This window comes from Bison bison, unplaced genomic scaffold (assembly GCF_000754665.1).
Source record: "Bison bison bison isolate TAMUID 2011002044 unplaced genomic scaffold, Bison_UMD1.0 scf7180017864469, whole genome shotgun sequence".
NCBI lineage: Eukaryota > Metazoa > Chordata > Mammalia > Artiodactyla > Bovidae > Bison > Bison bison.
In genome coordinates, this window is record NW_011495030.1 from 2,445,875 (window position 1) to 2,466,255 (window position 20,381).

A 20,381-nucleotide genomic window follows, 5' to 3' on the forward strand; every position below is an offset into this window, starting at 1 on the left:
CAAGAGGAGACTCCTGTTGACAGCCATTGGGCCTGGAATTTCTAAAGCACTTTCATCCTGCAAACCATTTTCCTTCCCTCAGACTTGCCTTACTCTGGTCACTAAGCCCAGGCAAACCAGGTTGCTGAGGGGGCTGGGGCCGAGGGCCACGGGGGTGGCCTCTGCAAGGCCTGGGGTTGGGGAGGACTAGGTCCAGGAAGATTTGGAGGAATCCCTGAAGGTCAGAGCCCTGGCAGATGGCACTGGGGGACTGAGGCCTGCCCTGAGAGAGGAAACAGCCATGGGTGGGTCCTTGGGACTCCCGTGGACTCGGGATCTGGGGAGGCGGAACCAAGCTGGCGCCCTCTGTGCTGCGCACAGGCTGCAGCTCCTCCAGGAAGGAGACAGCGAGCATTTCCTCCCGTTCTCAAAGGAGGTGGGAAAGAGACCGTGAGCCAGGAGCCCAGGCTGCCTGGGGCTGCGAGGAAATTCTAAGCACCAGGACTCCGGTAGGTAGCAGACTGCAGGGAGGTCAGGCTCACCACTTCCATGAAGAGGGTGCAGATGTCGAAGTTGGGGTTCTTCCGGAGGTTCTTGATGACACAGGATTGTACAGACTGGCCCCCACACTCCACCACCAGGCTCGGGGAGGACACGCTGGCCAGCTGGTAGCTCTTCATGTTCCGAAGACCCCACGCCAGGATCTGGGGGTGAAGAGTGAAGAGAGCAGCTGGAAAGGCCCCAGGCCCGGGCAAGGCTGGGCCAGGAAAGGGGAGGCCCGCACCCCGACCCCCGTGATGGGGGCAGGCTCACCTCGATGGCGGTTCGCTGGAGAACCGGCTTGATGTTCTGGGGGACCATGTAGATGTTGGCCTCCCTCTGGGGCGGCGGGTAGGGCAGGGTGCACTCAGGAAACAGTGAGTGTGGGCACAAGGGTGGTGGGGTGGCCTCGCTGGGGATGAGCATCCTCTGATCCAAATGGAAGCACTGGGTCACACATCACAGGACTGTCTTGTCCCACCTGGAGCCAAAAGAGCTGGTAGGCCTGTGCCCAGCACTCATCAGTCATTGGCAGTGAGGTCAGACGGAGGTAGGTGAGTGTGCTTGTGCTCAGAGTTCCCCACACTGGGGGCTTCCACAGCAGAAATGCATTGTCTTCCAGTTCTGGAGGTTGGAGGCCTGAGATCAAGGTGTCTTCAGGCTTGGTTCCTCCTAGGGACTGTGAGGGGGAAGACCTATCCCAGGCCTCTCACTCGCTTGTAGATAGATGGTCACCTTCTCCCCGCTCTGTCTTCACTCTGCACATGTCTCTGTGGCCACATTTCCCCTTTTTATAAAGATACTAATCATATTGAGCTAGGACCCACCCTAATCATTTTTATTTTAACTTGATTGCCTATTAAAAGGCCCTATCTCCAAACAAGTTCATATTTGGAGGTACTAAGAGTTAGGACTACAATGTATGAATTTGGAGGGTGGAGGGGTACACGATTCAACTCCTAGTAGGTGGTGACTGCCATGTGGCTTAGGGCAGTTCTCCAGGAAAGGGGCCAGTTGCGAGCGGCAGCAACAGCAGGGCGGAGGACACCAGTCCATGAAGGGACGTTGTCAGGCCCCAGCAGCCCCCACTCCAGTATGAGTTTGAGCATGTGTGGATCTGTAAATGTGAAGAAATAAATACACACATACTATCTGTTGGTTGCTTCCAAGAAGCATCTTACCTGTCTATGGTGTGTCTGCCTTATCAAACTGAACATATCTGAAACCAGCTCCCGGCTTCTCTGCCCAGCTGGGGAAAGCCACAGTAATGACGCATATCTAGGGCCAGTGTTTTTGCACTTCCAACCTTTTTCTTTTTTCTTAACTTTTTTGTTGCAGAGAAGTGTTTCTATAATGCATGTTTATTTTTAACTCAAAAATCTTAAATGTTGGAGGGAATTTATGAGGCACTGTGAAATGGGGGATCTGTGGTAGAATCCGAAAGCTGTTCTGGAAACCATAAGATCCCGCCAAAGTCCCCACCTACAGTCTCTTTTGCCCTTCACTGGGGACTACAGGAAAAACAAAACAAAATATGACACCCCTCGTGGTTGTAGTACCAAGGCAGGTACAAGTGCTGAGTCTGACTTGTACAAGTCCGACTCTTTGCGACCCTGTGGACTGTATCCTGCCAGGATCCTTTGTCCATAGGATTTTCCAGGCAAGAATACTGGAGTGGGTAGCCACTCCTATTCCAGGGGATCTTCCTCACTCAGGGATTGAACCTGCATCTCTTCAATCTCCTGCATTGGCAGGTGGATTCTTTACCACTGAGCCACTGGGAAGCCCCAAGGCAGGATGGCTTTTACGGAGTAAGAATTACAAAAAAGGGGTATGTGCCTGCATGACATCGTTTCTTACCAACCCCAGATGCTGTGGAATACAGAGAGGACAGCATTCGTCTGGGTTGGAGTCATCAGGGAAGTGTCTGTCATGTTTCATCAGGACAGGAACAGGGGAAATGCCTTGACTTCTCTCTCTACCCTGGATGGTTGCTGATTCAGCCTTTCTAAGTGTTATGTTTCTCCTTTCAGGTCTTCATAGAGAAGCAGAAAGGGGAAATCCTAGGTGTGGTGATTGTGGAGTCTGGCTGGGGATCCATCTTGCCGACTGTGATCATAGCCAACATGATGCACGGAGGCCCAGCAGAGAAGTCAGGAAAGCTGAATATTGGGGACCAGATCATGTCCATCAACGGCACCAGCCTGGTGGGCCTGCCTCTGTCGACCTGCCAGAGCATCATTAAGGTAACCAGAGATGGGAAAAGTCCAATGCCATTGTAGACCCAAGATGACATTAAGTCATTGAACATATTCTGAGTACCAGACACTAAGGAGGACACAAATACAAAAGGCATGGACTTGCATTTGGGCTGTTTTTGCTCTGTACAGAATCCTCCCTGAAGCTGTTTTTTCAGTGATGATATATTTAGCTCACATAACACCACTGACTAACACCATGCCCATTGCAGACATCACTAATCAATCACAGCACTATCTCCCACTAAGACTCAGCCTCAACAGAATTTTCCTCAGCTCAGTAATCAAGACACTCACATAGAGTCAGCTAGGTGTGCCTGAGGTGACTTGCCATCCCTATCACAAGTCAAGGAAATGCTTCAGATGCCAGAGCACTGTCCTCCACTGTGACCCAGGTGAGTGAGTGCTCCCCAGAGCCTGCATGACATGATGCTCACGTGCCAAGTGGAAGGAAGGAAACTGGTACCATCTGTGTACACCTTCTACAACCTGAAAATAATTATTTCTTGTTCAACCTGAATTGATGCTCTTTCATAAGACTGAGAAGAGCTACTTAAAGGAAAATTGAATGAGTATTTAAGGGGAAGAAATTAGATTTTCTTAGAAACAAAGCATGCAAGTATAGTTCTCTTGAGCACATTGGAATTTTCTGATTGCATGGCCAATAGGAACAAGAATATTTTCCCTCCACTGCAGTATCTGGAGACCCTACTGGCTCTGTAGCGAGCACTGTGGTATAGGCACACTGGGATCCTATGACTTTCTTTGGTTCCTTGGGGTTTCCTGAAAGACTGTAAACTAGAACATAGCTCTGTGTGTGAGTATGAGAGAGAATAAATATGAATTCATGTAATAGTTATTCTAAGCAGGAGACAATCACAAGAGACGATATCCTTGGCCAAGGGGCCTCGGGTGGAGGAAAGGTCAAGGTAAGTGTATAGGACAGCTTGTTTTTTCCCTTTTTAATGTTATACAGGAATTTGTCTCTTTTTGCCTGCTTTTTAATCAATATTTTTATTGATGTATAGTTGATTTACAATGTGTTAATTTCTGCTGTAAAGTGATTCAGTTATACATATATATACATTCTTTATTGTGTATTCTTTTCCATTATGGTTTATCATAGGATACTGAATTATAGTTCTCTGTGCTAGACAGTAGGACCTGCTGTTTCTCCATTCTATGTCTAAAAGCTTACATCTACTAACCCCAGCCTCCCACTTCATCCCTCTCCCCACTCCCTCCACCTTGGCAACCACCAGTCTAGTCTGTTTTCGTGTTTCTGTTTCATGGATAGGTTTATTTCTGTCATATTGTAGAGGTACATATAAGTGATGCCATATGGTATTTGTTTCTCCTTTTGACTGACTTCACTTAGTATGATAATCTCGAGTTGCTTCCATGTTGCTGCAGATGGCATTATTGTGTTCTCTTTTATGGCTGAGTGCTATGCTATTGTATATGTGAGGCACATCTCCTTCATCCATTCATCTGTGCACAGACATTTAGGATGCTTCCATGCCTTGTCTGCTGTGAATAGTGCTGCTGTGAACACAGGGCTGCATGTATCTTTTTGAATTATAGTTTTGTCTGGATATGTGCCCAGGAGTAGGATTGTTGGATCATATGGTAATTTTATTTTTAGTGTTCTGAGGAACCTCCATACTGTTTTCCATGGTGGCTGCACCAACTTATATTTTCACCAGCAGTGTAGAAGGGTTCTGTTTTCTCTAAACCTTCTCAGCATTTGTTTTTTATAGACTTCTTAATGAGGGTCATCCTGACTGGAGTGAGGTGGTACCTCATTGTAGTTTTGATTTGCATTTCTCTAATAATTAGCGATGTTGAGCATCTTTTCATGTGCCTATTGACCATCTGTATTTCTTTGGAGAAATGTCTATTTAGGTTTTCTGCCCATTTTTCAGTTGGGGTTTTTTGTTGTTGTTGAGTTGTATGAGCTGTTTGTATAGTTTGGATTTTAAGCCCTTCTTGGTTGCCTTGTCTGCAAATATCTTCTCCCAGTCTGATGGTTGTCTTTTCATTTTGTTTTGCCTGTTTGTTTTTAGTGAAACAAACTCATAATCACACCCAGAAAGAGCCATCTTTGGCCTCATTTCTTTTTGTTATATCTTACACTTAAATTTTACCTTTTGCTTAACGTACATTAAAGATAAGATTAAAGAACCTACTTTAAAACATGCATATTCATTCAGACATGTTTAACTGGGCTTCTGTTAGGCTGAGCTGAACTGTGGAGGAGCCAGAATGAAAGTATGCATCTGGGGGATAATTATCATTGAAAGGGTTTAGTGAACCCTCATGGCAACATAGAGCTGAGATGCTAAGAGCGTTTAGAGTAGATTGGTGGTGGTGGGATCTTGGTGGATATTGAAGGAGGGGTAAGACCCAGGTGGATACCAGAAGGAAACTGGCCTTTGGGAGTTTCTCCTGGAATTGACGGACAGTGGACTAGGATTGTGGTGGGGAGAGAGAGGTTTGAGCCAGCCTGGGAAGGCTGACCTGATGGTGTGATCATGTGGAAAAGCCAGGGAGGGCCAGGATTAGAAAGAGAGGACCCACCTCTGGCTTCTCACTCACACGTGCCAAGGTTCACACATGCACTTTCACACCAGAAGCAAGTTAATACCTGTGCATGTGTGTGAACCGCTGAGGGGCCCCGAGAATCAGAGTTGTATTAGACACTGTCTGCATCCCAAGGAGCTTGGCCTCATTGGGGAGGAGTGAATGAAAGGACTGATACTAGCAGTGACTGAGTGCTGTGCACCGAGACCATTCTAGAATGTGTACGTTCACTTGAAAAACCCTACAGTGGCCTCCTGGAGGGTAGGTACCATTGTGCAAGCTAGGAAACAGGCATAGAAGATGATGTAATCATTCAAGTTCATCAGCATGTCAGTAGTGAAGCCAGGTTGCTCAGCCACCCTGATATCATTCCAGCAGCATCTATGGTCAGACCCTAGGGAAGTTGTTCTCAGCTTGGAGGATCTTGACCTCTGTGGGGGACGTTGGGCAGTGTCTGAAGACAGTTTGGGTCATCACCACTAGGGAGGAGGAGATGCTGGCATCCAGTGGGTAGAGGTCAGTTGTTGTTCATCGCTCAGTTGTGTCCGACTCTTTGCAACCCCATGGACTGCAGCACACCAGGCCTCCCTGTCCATCACCAACTCCCGGAGCTTGCTCAAAGTCATGTCCATCGAGTCGGTGATGCCATCCAACCATCTCATCCTCTGTCGTCCCCTTCTCCTCCTGCCCTCAGTCTTTCCCAGCATCAGGGTCTTTTCCGATGAGTCAGCTCTTTGCATCAGGTGGCCAAAGTATTGGAGCTTCAGCATCAGTCCTTGCGATGAATATTCAGGGTTGACTTCCTTTAGGACTGGTTTGATCTCCTTGCTGTCCAAGGGACTCCCCTAAGGTCAGGGATGCTACCAAATGTCCTGCAATACACAGGATGAGCCACCCAACTAAGGAACACCCACACAGCCCAGTGTCTGTAGGTTGAGAAAGCCTTTGCCTTGGGAGATAGTTCAGTGTGGGAGAGAAAGAGAGGTTGGTGAGGGAAGGTGGGGGTTGATCTGTACCTGGTTTGGGGAAAGGTTTGGGGAGGAGGAGCCAGAAGAGGGGATAACTTGAGGTGGGGCTGGGGCCCGGGTGGCTTCCTAAGGACTGTGGGGCTATATACCTGAGCCTATTACACACCAGCCAGGCAGCACCCAGCCCTTGGCACTGGCCACCTTCCTTCCTCTTCATAAACAGTAGCCCACGAGGGAGGGCAGTGGCAAACATCCAGTTCATAGATAAGTCATCAGCTACTCAGAAGGTGCAGACATGTCCGGGACCCCCTCCACCCCTCGCTGCCTCTGCACGAAGGAGGCAGACAGGGTGAGGCTGTGAGACCCGTGAGGCCCGCGCTGCCTTCCCATGATGCCACCCGGGGACTGGCCTGCCATCTCGTGCATCACACAGCGAGGTGGAGACAGACCAGCGCAAGATTCATTGTCTGAGCAGTTTCCTAAGGGCAAAAGGTTTGTTTGCACACGTAGCTGACCTTTGATGTCTATAAATGGAGTCTCTCTGGAATTGGAAAATTAAAAGGCCATGTGGTGATGAAAAGAGATGTAACTGATGAAGATGGAAAGGAGGAAAGACAGCACCTTTGTGGCCACCCTTGGCAGAGAAGTACTTAGCAGGCAGGCCCAGCTAGGATGGCGCTGCAGGATGTACAACATTGTCAAGTGGAAAAATGTGAGTGGCCCAACCACATCCCGCTCTCCCCACTCCCACCCTGAGAATTTTCCCACTGATTTCAGCTAAAATTACCAGCATGGGATGAAGCTCTTTAATGGCTTATATTCTTGTTTTTATCTAAAAACATCTGTCTCTTGCCTGCACCTGAGCAGATGCTCACATTGCCCCACCTCACCCTCTAGGCCACTGCAGGGGACCATTCTGGGCTTCTTCAAGGCTTCGTGTTAGTATTACTTGTTTCAGTGCTGTGTCTGTGTTGCGATGAATTTAATGAGCAGCTCTCATCCTGGTAAATCAGTGCTTTGCAAACTCTGATTTGAATCACTCAGGGATCTTGTTAAACTATAGGTTCTGAAACAGTGGGTCTGGGATAGGATTCTGCATTTTCAGTAAACTCCTGGGTGATGACTTGGCCAGCCTTGGACTTTGAGAAACAAGAGTCTGAAGCTGAGTGTTCTGCATCTTGTCATTGTAATGCGTGTTGGCCTTTTCTCTCCCTGGTTACAGGGAGTACAGAGTACATTTCTAGAATAGATTACAGGTATTGAATTGTTTTACTTTCTTCCCTAGCTCTTATTTTTCCTGTCATAATTCCTAAAGCATAATTAGTGGTAGGCAAGTGTGTTAGCACACCACCTCTTCACACCCTCACCTCCACGGTCCTGCCCTTCAGATTTGTTTTCTTTTTGAAAGTAGAGCACCGCTTTCTTACCTTCAACAGGATCATCACAGGTCTGCTTTCCTGTTGCTATGGAGACCATTCTGACTTCACTTTTCCCGTCCCCTCTTCCCTACTCTTACCTTCCCACCATATTCCTTAATTTGCTGCACCATTCCGCTGTTGTCATGGGGATGAAATGACCATTTATTTAAATTGGCACCTCCAATAAAAGGGCAGCTGAGAAATCCACGTTAGTGAAACCCAACTTGGAGCACAGATGAGGAACAGCAGAGCACGTGCATGTGTGGTCTGCCTGTTTCAATTGCTATCTCTCTGAGCTTCATCTTGCAGCAAGTATCCCAAGTCTAGATCAAGGGACACATCAGCATCTTAAAATCAGTTCACAGAAAAGGAAAGAGCCTACTGGACCTACGTGAACTTTTTAGGTAACATGGAGAACCCAGAGTCCTTCTCTTGCTTTTCAGGAGCTCTCCAAGGTTTTCCCGTACCGCACAGGCACACCTGAGCCACCCCAGTGATTCGCAGGGTTAAACACTTAAAGCAGGCAGCTTTGTCTGGAGGGTTGTTTCTGACAGTGTGCTCCTCGTCTTCAGCATTCTTTGCTCTGGTCTCTGGGAGGTGTGATGAGGAGACAGAGGGAGGGGACTCTGACTGCCCTGTTTTCAGCATTCTTTGCTCTTGTTTTCCACACCCTCCTGGTCTCTGGGTGGGGGTTGGGGAGTTGTGACGAGGAGACAGAAGGAAGGGACTCTGGCTGCCCTGCCTGTGCCCACAGCCCTCCCCTGAGCTCACCACGGCCCAGCTCCATGAACTCCCAGCACCTGGTGTCTTGGCACATTGCAGGTGATCTGTAAGTACTGACTGACTGGGTGAGAAAGAAGAAGCACTCAAGGGGGAGAGAATACATGTACAAATGGTATCTGAGCAACACCCCCAGAAGAGAAGCTGATTTGTAATGTTAGAAATAGCTGTTTCTAAGCACGATGGTTGAGATGTGGTGTTGTCAGCAGATGCATTTAGGAAAGAATAAAAATGCATGACAAGAGCCAAAATTGTCACAACTAGAGATGGAAGAGCCCTTAGTGGGTGTCAGCCTTTGTTTTGAAGACATGGAGACTGAGATAGGAGGAGGTAGAACAGAGGGCCTAAGACCCCCTGGGCTGTGGTGGTGGAAACACAGGTCTGCTGCCACAGCAGAGGCCTCTTCATCAGGTCCCTCTGGTCACACTGTCGGGCAGAATTCCAGCACATGTCCCCCTGGGCACAGGTGACGGGACCGGCTGTTGTGCGGGAGGAAAGCCTGGATCTGCACAGATTGCCCCTATTCCAGCAGAATCACCTCAGCTTATTCTGTTGCTCCTGATTGAAAACCTTTCTGGAACCAGAGGAGCCTCCTAGAGCTGTTCTAGAAACCACAGAGAGATGCTGGTGACAGCTCCTGCGATGCACACACACCACCGCAAGCCAAATCCCAGCCACAGGGAGCTCCAGTCCCACAGAAAACAGCAACTCAGGGCCCTGAGGATGCAGCTGGGCGTGGGGAGTTAAGCCAAACCCCTCACAATGCACATGTGAGAGGACGACCTGGAACCCCCAAAGGGAGCAGGAGCCCTGAGGAACTCTCACCCTAGGTAGGAAAGTAAAATCATAGCGCCATGCAAAGCTGGGGGCACAGGGTCATTCTTCAGTCACTCTCCCTAGCTTCTCTGTTGAGCAGGCCTTATTCATGAATAACACTCAGCATCCAGTTGTCTAAGTGGCGGATCATTGAGTAGAATATGCACTGAGTTTAAATACAAACACACATGGGATGTTGTCTTGCTGTGGGTGAACTTGGGTGAGTTGTGGAGCCTCAGTTTCCTCTTCTGATTATGGGCATAATCAGAGCTGCTGGTTCTTCAAGGAGATTAAAGGAGACAGCTCCTGCAACTCTCCAGGTCAGTGCCTGGCAGGAGTCAGTGTGCAATGACAGGTGGTTCAGCTGGTTTCGTCATCAGGGTGGGTTTTGATGGTCAGTGACCTTGGGGTGCTCTCACACATGGGGGTGTGCCGGGGACCAGCCCCGGCTGATCCAGGGAATTCGAAGCGGGGACGGCGTCGGCGAGGATCAGGAAACAATTGCTTAATTAAACGTTAATTAAGGATATAAAGAGTAATAGAATGAGGATAGCTCAGTGAGGAAATTCAGTGGAGAAAAGAGGCTGAATAATTCAGCCAGAAGGTAAGAGAAAGAACGACATGGTGAGACCAAGTTTTGGTGAACAAGGCCCGTACTTTATTTTCCAAAGTAGTTTTTATACCTTAAGTTATGCATAGAGGATAATGGGGGAAGGGGTAGAGTCAGGCAGCAAGCCAGGCTTTCTTCCTGCAAACTTGTCATATGCAAAAGCTTAGGTGATTTGCATCATCTTCTGGCCCAGAGGCCTGTTAACATTTTAAGACCTTTTCTTCAGAAAACTTATTTTTCTCTAAAGGTGATTGGTCAGGAGCCACCCTCCAAAAGCATTAGATAAAGTTGCATTCCTACAGAGCAAAGGTGTGGTGGGCTATAACAAGAGAAAGAATTAACTCAAGGGTCCCAGGTTACAAACATTAAAGCTACTACTTACACCAATTATATTAATCAATACACTGCCAGGGACACAGCAGGTAAGGGATATGGAGACTTAGCAGCAAACATTGGCCCAACAAGTGAAAATCCCTTCACCAATACACTTTCTAATCAATCTTTTAACTACTCAAAAGAATCTGTGTTTAGACAGTTTAGAACATCTCCTGCCTCTCACAGTTGGGAGGCTCTGAACAATCACATGTGGCCGGAAAAACCTATTCAGGCAGGCTAGAGGATTTCCAAAGGAGTTTGTAGGTTGAAACACTGTCACACCCAGGAATTATTAACTGGAGCTGTAAGCTAACTCTTTTTTCAGAGAGGTAGTGGGGGACAGCCCCCCGTAAAGTCAGAGATGTAGGTGAAAGCACAAAGCAGAAAGTAGGCAGACTCTGGTTTTGGGGGTAGATTGCTCGAGCATTTCCAGGGAGACTCCTGAGGCTTGATCCCGCCTTTGCGTATGCCAAGCCTCCTTCCTCATGACCTTTGCCAGGGGCGGAGCTCGCTCCCCGCAGGGGTGGCTGCTGACTGGGCACCAGGCCAACCGGTTGTCACCCTTCCTGTGGTATGGCTAGTCCATGCTCTCGCAGAGCACACTGGCCACTGGTCTTGAGTAGAAAACTGACGGCTGAGATCATCCCTGAGCGCAGGTGAGTTTGTTGTTCTGCAGTGGCGATTTATAGCCGTTGTTCTCAAAATTGAGTGGATCCCCCAGGAAATGTGTGTCCCGTCCCTGGGAAGACTTGTTAACACATAGGTTGTTGGGCCCCACCCCTGGAGTTTCTGATTCTGTAGTTCTGGCTGGAGGCCACACTCGGCAGGTTTTTTATTGAGGTAGGACTGATTTGTAATCCTGTGTTAGTTTTAGGTGTGCAGCACAGTGATGCATTTTATTTATATACATATATATTCCTTTTTGTATTCTTTTCCCTTGTAGCTCATTAAAAAATACTGGGTTTGGTTCCCTGTGCTATATAGTAAGCCCTTGTTGATTATCTGTTTTCTATATAGTAGTGTGTACATGTTGGAGAAGGCAGTGGCACCCCACTCCAGTACTCTTGCCTGGAAAATCCCATGGACGGAGGAGCCTGGTAGGCTGCAGTCCATGGGGTTGCTAAGAGTCAGACACGACTGAGCAACTTCACTTTGACTTTTCACTTTCATGCATTGGAGAAGGAAATGGCAACCCACTCCAGTGTTCTTGCCTAGAGAATCCCAGGGATGGGGGAGCCTAGTGGGCTGCCGTCTATGGGGTTGCACAGGGTTGGACACAACTGAAGCGACTTAGCAGTGTGTATATGTTAATCCCATCCTCCTTATTTATCCCTCCCCGACCCTGCATTTCTAACAATAGTAGCTGATGATGCTGGGGCTGCTGTGTGGGGACCCCCCCTTTGAGAACCTGTTGGCCAAGCACAAGAAAGCCAGATAACTAGAGGCCAAAAAACCCCCTATCCATCCCTTAGTCTAAAGCATATCTTCATTCCTTAGAAGCAAAAGGAGTGTGGGTTACTCCTGCCACTCAGAGGGGCAGGTCACACTCTTGCCACAAATTCTGTTGGCACTGAAATCATCTAACACCAGTTTCACCTCTCAGCTTGGCAGGATGCTTGTGAGGAAGGCAGAGACCTGAGCAGAGGCTCCGTCACCCTAATGCTGACCCCACTGAGCTTCGGACAAGGCAGGTGTAATGTCCATGTTTGTGTCCTCATCTATAAAAACCTGAAGTAGGAGTCCTGACCTCCCGCAGAGAGTGTCTGCAGACTGCTGGGAGAGTGACAGTGGGCAACAGCGACTGTGCAATTTACAGAGTTCTATTTATAGGTCACCCTTCAGGCTGAAACGGATTTGTCATTGTCCTCCAGGCCCTCTCTTTCTACTTGGCCTGTAAGGGGCACACACTGGACCCATCTGTGAAATGATGGGGGGGTGGTGGGATGCAGGGAGGGGCGTCTCCAGGGGATGCTCCAAACTGGGTGGCACAGAGTCCACCTTGCCCTGTCCTTCCTCTGTTGGCTGCTCCCTCCTGGAGGACGGGATGTCTACTCCCCCGATCTCGGGTGCCCTCGGCCTGCAGCGCCCTGAGGCAGGGTTTCGGTTCCCAGCCTGATATCGAGGGCAGGCACTAGACCCCCCGGGACCAGTGGCAAGATCCTAACCCATCAGCTGTGCAGAAACAGATTTCCACATACAGTTAGAAAGTAGTGAAACAAGTGTTGACTAGGAGGAAAAAGAATACGGTGTGTGTGGATAGACTGACAGGCAGGCTCAGAGCTGTGCCTTTCTGGTGGTTTGAATCACCTTTCTGGGGCATTTCTTCTGAGTTTCCTTTGGTCAGTCATCCTGCTTTGCTGGTCCTGTATCTCAGGGTCCTCCCATGTCTGCATGTGTGTCTCTTAGCCAAGATGGATTCTAGCGAAGAGGTGTGTGGGTAGGTTGCCATCACTTACTATGCGGGGACACCCTCTCTCTTTTGACCTCCAAGGAGACTTTCTGCACAGGTGTCATCGGGGAGGTCTTCCTAACTTCAGGAATGAGGAGTATGTGGTCTTTTGTCTTTTATCTGGACAGGGCCCAGCCTCCTACATCATCCTGCTCTTATGGAGTTTCTGTCCACAGGGGAGAAACTGTTCAACCTGGGTCCATCCATCTCCTGCCTCAACGCTGCAGTACCATCTTTTAGGAAGAGCTTCTCCCCTTTGGAGGAGAGGAGCTGTGGCAGGCCTGAAACCTTTCCTGAACAGCTGGCCTCACTTGCTGGGAATCCAGTGAGGCAGGCGTCTGACAGTAGTACCGACTTCTCCCTGTCTCGCCTCTCAGAACAGGGCCTCTGAACACAAGCTGAGCGGTCTGTGTACCCAGCCTTTCTTCCTGCATGCCGCGATTGAAGCGGGCTGGAAAGCACCTGCTGTAGCCATTCGGTCTGGACCAGAGGGCAGGTAGGAGGTCCCTTAGGCAGAGCACACAGCCTTGCAGACATGCGAGAGGGAAGCTCATTTCAGGACTGAATGACTTTTGTCTGGCCCCTTCCTCTCGGGTGAAACTCACAAGCTGGTGGTGGGACCAGCAGGGGCAGAATCTTCCCATTGCCTGAGTGAGGGAAAGAGGGGCTTTGTGGTGATTTTCTAGGGGTGCTCCTGCATAGATCAGGCCCTGGTCCCTGCTGAGCAAATGTTCAGGGGGCAAGAAAACAGGCCTGAGCTCAGCAGAAGTCAGAACCAGGTGCAGGAGGTCCAGGCTCAGAAACCAGCTGAAGTCCCTCTTTATCTTTAAAAGACCAACATGCTTCTACACTCCATTCCAATTTAGAGGGAGGGCTAAGTTACCAGGGAGCATGAAATCAGGAGATGATTTCCAAGACCTTTTTCCATCTATTTCCTGCTCTACCAGCACTGGTCCTAACACCCTCTTCGGTCTCCCAAGGAGGTCTTCCTGGGCTGCCGTCCTGCCCCTGTGCCCTGCTTCTCCCACGTGCACCTGGAGGATCTTACACTGACCGTAAGATCCCTAACAGGCAGAGAGAATGAGGAAGTAGGACCCTCGGGGTGAGAGAGAGCGAACCCGATGAATTGGGCCATCGCTGTGAGTTAGATGTCCTTTGTTAGAAAGGGGGAAATTGCTACGACTGTGACTTTCAGAGTAAAGTTCCTTTCGAAAGCCTGTCTCTCACCTGTCCAGAAGAGAGATTGTACATCTTTCAAGCCAGAAACCACACTTGGGAGTTTTTCTCTTAACTGTACAGATAGATGACTGCCTTCTTCAGATGCCTTACACGCAGCCCATTTCCCTGCTCACAGAAACTAGTCTCTTCGCAGGCTGAGCAGGACGGAAGGGCTCCATGTAAGCCCAGCAGTTTTTTCCCCTAGGTTAACAGAGTTTCGCCTGAATTGTCCAGCTCGGGCGCCGTCCGGCTGGACGAGGGGCCCTGCGAGAGCTGACCAGGTACTGAGGGCATCTTCTGCCCTCAGTGCTGTCTGATCTTACCTTGTGTCAGCCTCGATGGTCATCAGTTTCCCTTTTATTCACACTGCAGGGCTTGAAGAATCAGGCCCGGGTGAAGCTGAATATCGTGAGGTGTCCCCCGGTGACCACCGTGCTGATCAGGAGACCAGACCTTCGCTACCAGCTGGGGTTCAGCGTCCAGAACGGAATTGTAAGTTCAGCCCCATACCTCTTCCAGAAGTCTGACCCACGAAACCAAGGCCCAGGGTTTGGGTCTTTGGAGGGTATTTTTAAAGCAGGTCTGTTCCCAGAAAGAATCTGGCAAGAGAGGGGCGGATGGGTGAAGGCAGACCCCCTTCCTCCGTGGCCAGAGAATTCATTGCCTCCCCTGGGAGGAGAATGGCCCTCCCAGCTGCCGACTTGAGATAGTTTGGAAGGTACCCACCTTCCCCACAGCCTTGGCTGAGAACCCACCCCTGTGGGGGTTATGTGTGAATGACTTCCTCCTTGCCTTCTTGACCTGAATTTGGCAGTTTGGGGATAAAGTGTATTTTCATCACTTGGATGTCTGCTTTTAAATACTGGGTTAGCCAGAAAGTTCATTTGACTTTTCCTACAGGATGTTATGGGATGAACCCTAACAAATTTTCGGTCAACTCAGTACTTCCCTTTTTTCCCCTTTATTGTGATAAAACATACACAGTAGTAAGTTTGCCATTTAAACCATTTTTAAACATACAATTCAGTGCCTTTATAGGACATTCATGAAGTGGTTGTAACCATGCTTCCAAAACATCTTTATCTCAAACAGAATCCCCATATTCAGTACTACTCCCCTTTCATCCTGGTTTGCCTTATTCTAGACTCATAGTAATTCTGGGCTTTGGTGACAAATCTGTAACCTTCTAGATATTACAGATTTTGGATGCTCCCTCCCTCTCTTTGCATTCATCTTTTAAGATAGAAAAACCTATCCTTTTTCCTCCCTTAAATTTTAAATGACTTGTAGGTAATTAAAATTTTATTCCAAGTGTGTCTTAAGCAATACCTTTGAAGTTCCCAGTTGGAGTTGAAATACCTAACCCACTTTAACTATTTTTTGTACCCATGTAGCCTCATTTCCTTCTTAAGAGAAGAGCCAAGGTTACTCCTTATAGTTCTGGTCTGACTACCTGTTTTTATCAGTTTAAACTTCCTTGTGTGTGTTTTTCCCAAGTTGAATAATATTAGAAGTTGTTCAATTGTTAACAGAGGATTGTCCTATAAGAGATGCAGAGCCCTCAGTTTTATCTCAAGTGTGGGAAGCACCTAAGGGCCCGACTCCCAGAGTACCTGACAGGCTGAAGGGTCCACACGCTCACAGACGCAGAAAGCGTGTTGTCCTGAGGTGTTGCAGTATCGTCTTCATAGGCTTTTAGAGAAAGGTGCACAGTCAGGAGTGAAAAGCCAGCTCTGTTAACTCAAACCATGTTCCTCTGGGACAATTCCAACTGCTTTGTGGGTGAGGTGGGGGTGCCTGCCGCTGCAGGCTCAGGCCAGAGCCCTCCACCAGCCTCCAGCCTCTGCCCACCACTGTGCCTGGCTGCACTGAGACAGAAAACAGCCACGTTAGCGTTTCTGCCAGGGGCGAGTGGAACAAGGACCACTGCGCTGGGAAGGCCGACGAGCTTCTGCCCTCCAGCTGGCCAAACTGTGGCACACACAGTGGGGTTCTAGCAGGTTCTAGCCCCAGCGTAAGTCATGTAACTGACCCTAAGAAGCCAGCCGCTAGCATCACACAGTTCAGTGTTTGAGTCCTGGATAATACTAACCTGCGTTATGTAGACTGACAGTTTGAAAACACTGGCAGCTCTGTGACAGGCCCAGACAGCTCTTTTTACCAAAGCTGAGCTGGGATGGAAAGTAGTCTGGATTCACAGTGCCGTGAAATCCAGTGATGTGCGCGTTCCCTATGCAGAGTGCATGAACACGAGCGGGCCGCCTGGGGGTCCAGAGTCCTCTTGCTGGTAGAAACAAAGATGTCAACGTCCAAAGCCTGCCCATGGCAGCTTCTCAGAGATGAGAGCACTGGGGGCGGAAAATTCCAGAAAAGACAATCTCCTGCCCCAATGGGTTTCCTAGCAGGTGGTGCCCCCTGGGATGGGTCACTTGGCCTCTGACTAAATTTGGCCTTCGACTCTGACAGATCTGCAGCCTCATGCGAGGGGGAATAGCAGAAAGAGGAGGCGTCCGCGTGGGACACCGCATCATTGAAATCAACGGGCAGAGTGTGGTGGCCACCCCACACGAGAAGATCGTCCACATCCTCTCCAACGCCGTGGGGGAGGTAGGGGAGGAGCCTGGGGTGGGAGTCCCCTGGCGCCCCTCGTCCCGGCCAGGAAGCCCTCCTGAGAGTTCTTCCAGATCCTGAACACATCCCTACAACCAAACTGTCTTGGACCAGAATTGAAACCCAATAACAAGTGGTTGTCTGAGAGCTGCTCCTCAAAAACATCATCACATCACCTCAGCCTTCTCCTCTGGCAGCATCTACCCACCTCCTCTTCTAGTTCTCTAATCCGGGCATATTCTCTCTGTGGCTACCCAAGTTTTCTCCATTTTTCCCAGCTAATCTCACCAAATGTGCCTGCAAGATTTAAGTCTCAGATTCAAGTCTAATCTGCAGCTCCCTGGTACGGCCAGGCTGAACAGGGGTCTGAACAGCTGTTCTGGGGGAGGGAGGGAGGCAGGAGCAGCCAAAACCCCACAGTTGTCCTCGTCCTGTTTTAAGGGGTTTTCTCCTTAAAAAAAAAAAAAACAAGCCAAAGCCTGGTGAGAGCCAGAGCTTTGGGGAAAGTAGAGCATTCTGGTTTTCGTTCTTCACTCTCTATCATCCCTAATGCTTTAGAAAGCCCATGGATTCTGCTCTTCCTGGAGGCTGCCTGGGTCAGATCCGTGTTAGAAAGGGGGTGGGCGGGGAGAGGGCTGTACCTTGAAAGGCGCCCCAGCCGTGCGGCGGCACCCACACAGCCCTGGAGTCCCCGCCTGCAGCTGATACGTGTTTCTGCCTGCAGATCCACATGAAGACGATGCCGGCTGCCATGTACAGATTGCTGACAGCCCAGGAGCAGCCCGTCTACATCTGAGGCCGCGCCCCGCGGTGGCATGCATGGAGGCCTCTCCTCACTTGTGGTTGTGTTTCTCGTGCTGCATCTGTGTGCCCACTGAGACCTTCCCCTCTCACGCCCAGCACTCGGTTTGACACGGAGGAAGAGAATCCGCAGTGACCTCCCTCTCTCTCCGGTTTGCTTTGTTTGTTTTAAATGCCAGGGAAGTTTTGTATACACTCCTTTGAGGCTGGAGAGCAGGTCAAAGTCACCCAGAGTCTGCCGAGGACCTTCCTGAAGGGCCCTTGCAGGAGGGGGCCCTGAGGAGGGTTGTCACCACGCCGCACCCTCCCTTTCCAAGAGGTGCAGACCTCTTCGGAGGAGCCCCTGGGGACGGTGAAGAAGCCGATTCCGCAGTGCCTACGATCCAATGGCTGATCTCTGCTCTCTTCCAGTCAGTTCATGGGAATATGGTAGTAATGGGGGGGCCGGCCCACCGTGTACTTGGGGCATCATACACCATTTCCTCCCGGAATTTCTGAGCCAACCTTATGCCTCTTCTTTAGCCAGTTTTAGTTTCAACATAATTGTTTTTTCTAATGTGAACCTTTTCACCCTGGGATAGAAGGGGAACTACGGGGACGCGGATACCTGTGCAGAGAACTGGGCGATTCCCGAGGTTACCAACCATTAGATAAACACAGGCAGGTACTTCTGCCTTCTTCTACACCACACGTACGTACACACGTCTCACTTGCATATATTCCACCCTGCCCTCCTGCCCGCCACCAGTGAGGCACCCAGAGCCCCTGGAAAACCCACATGGCCTCTCTGTGAGGCCCCTTCCCCCACAGGTGAGGGCCGCGGGGGCCGGTGAGCCCTGTCCAGAGAGAGACAGCCCTCTGAGGCTGAGGTCCGGCCCTGCCGGCATCTCCTTGGCTCAGGGGGTTCTGGTGGACTCCCATGCACCCCCACCCCAACACACACACACCCCACACACTGGGAGTCTGGACAGGATGGACTGCTCCCCTTGAAGATGAGGAACCCGATGTGATCGTGTTAAGCTTCCTGGTCTAAGATGAGACCGGCCTTCTTCGCTTCTCAGGGCCATGAGGCAGGATGTGACATTTGAGAGGCCAGCGTGGTACACAGACCACCAAACTAAGGGGACAGTCAGAACCTCAAGAGATGCCTAAGAATCCCCAGATGAATTCCAAAAACATCTTGCTGCCTCGGGGGCCTGAAAAAGCTTTTACTTGGTGTGGAATGTTGCGTGTTCTCATCAGGCGCCTCCCATCCGTGGGTTTCGTTCGTCTCAGTCGGTGCAGATGTTCTTGTAATACCTTGATTCTGAGCCAGTTTTCACTTACTCTTGGTCCAAAGAGCGCTTTTGTTTTCATGTGGGTGGGGTGTGGCTTCGTTTGGTTTTTGTTTTGTTCCGTTTGTGACCTCCACAGAGACAGGGTAAGAGAAACTATTTTGTGATATTATTATAGTCCCTGTTCTCAACATCTGGGCTATTTATGTTGTGTCTGTGGAAATAGCAACCTGGTGAGCACATGTTGGGTGGTATGGATTTATACCTCTAACAGAGCGATTTCAGGGAGGGAGAAAGTGAATGAGAAAAGACTGGGAACAAGAGACTTCTGCCAGAGAGGTGGTGCAGTCTGGGATCTCTGTGCTGAGTTTTCTGCTTAGGCAGGAAAGCCAGGTGCTTCAGTGGCGTTAGTGGCTGGACTCCCAGTGTGACCGTGGGTCAGACCCTGCCAAAGAGAGGCTGTGCTGCCCACACATCCCCCCTGGGATGGGGCTGCCCCTTCTCCAAGGGTTCAGGGTGGGCAGTATGGGACCCCTGGACAACTTTTGAGGACAATTAGCTGAATGTTGCTAAGTTGCTGCTAAGTAGGAGATCAGCCCCAAGGCTAACCCACTGCGAACATGAGGAGCCACGAACTTCAGTACCATTTACCAAACTATAGTGTCTGATGACATACAATTAAATACTAAAGAGTCCTGAGTTCACCTTACCTTTGCCAGAAAGAGTGGATAAAACAGGAATGCAGCATTCTGGGTGGTATTTGGATATAACCGGAGAGAGGCTCGTGCCATCTGCTCCCAGGTGAGCTCTTGAGCCGCCTGCCCTCATGCCCATTCAGAGGCGTCGGTGATTGGCCACTGGCCAGGAATCCCGCCAGCACATCCCTGTGCAGCCCTCCACGTCATTACAATGCAGCGTCTTCACCCAAAGCAGAGGAGGAGGCAGGCTACACTTTCTATTGATATTGTACAAAAATCTAGAAAGTCTGGTGGGTGTTTTTGCCAGTTTGGTAAACTGTCCTAGGAAACTAATGTTTTAGTATAAGATTATCCCACCACATACCTTTGTATCAATAAGAGTGGCTCCTCACACCCGGATAGCCAGATCTCTAGCTTGGTGGAGGTTCAGTCAGCTGTAGTGTATTCTTACCGGCCTGGCTGCTGGTAAGTCAGGGGAGTCAGCCCATCTTTAGAAGTTAACCAGGAGGCTGGATCTTAACAGTAACTCCGTTTGGGAAGTCTCACGGGAAGTAATGGCCTGTTTCCCTCTGACATCCCAGTATATATAGTTACATATGTAAATATCTGAAAACCCCATGCAATGGTGAAGACTGTGTACAGAGCAGCCTTCCCAAACGTGGCCCTAGGCAAAAAGCCACTCTTGCCACTTGGCTTGGACATGCGGTGACTCAGCTTTGGGGATAGATTCCCAGATCCATCTACTCTTCCTGGTCCAGCCAGGATGCGCCAGAACCTGCCCTGCCTCTGCCTTCTCAAATGTGACCATTTCAGGGAGCCACCCTCAGCCTTGGGTTCACGAGAAGATGAAGCCCCCAGAGACCAGTGCCTGGAGCCCATCATGGGGCACTGGACTCTGAGTCCCTGCACCCGGGTCTGCTTTCCCAACATTGCCCATCAGCCCCGGCCTCAGAGAGTCCCAGAGTAACCTACTACCTCCCCATCGCTCCCGCTATCCTGGTCAG

At 49.8% G+C, this 20,381-nt stretch overlaps 1 protein-coding gene across 2 annotated transcripts in view; it reads left to right on the plus strand.

Annotated features, from left to right (window-relative positions):
• Positions 1-20,373, plus strand: part of APBA1 (amyloid beta (A4) precursor protein-binding, family A, member 1) — a 256,563-nt gene extending 236,190 nt beyond the window's left edge. For both annotated transcript variants that reach the window (XM_010860646.1, XM_010860647.1), the window contains 4 exons: positions 2,553-2,765; positions 14,367-14,486; positions 16,461-16,601; positions 17,329-20,373. In XM_010860646.1, the coding sequence (XP_010858948.1) occupies positions 2,553-2,765; positions 14,367-14,486; positions 16,461-16,601; positions 17,329-17,400 (546 nt within the window). In that variant the 3' untranslated portion in view covers positions 17,401-20,373. The remainder of the gene's footprint in view (positions 1-2,552; positions 2,766-14,366; positions 14,487-16,460; positions 16,602-17,328) is intronic.
• The last annotated feature ends 8 nt before the right edge of the window (positions 20,374-20,381 follow it).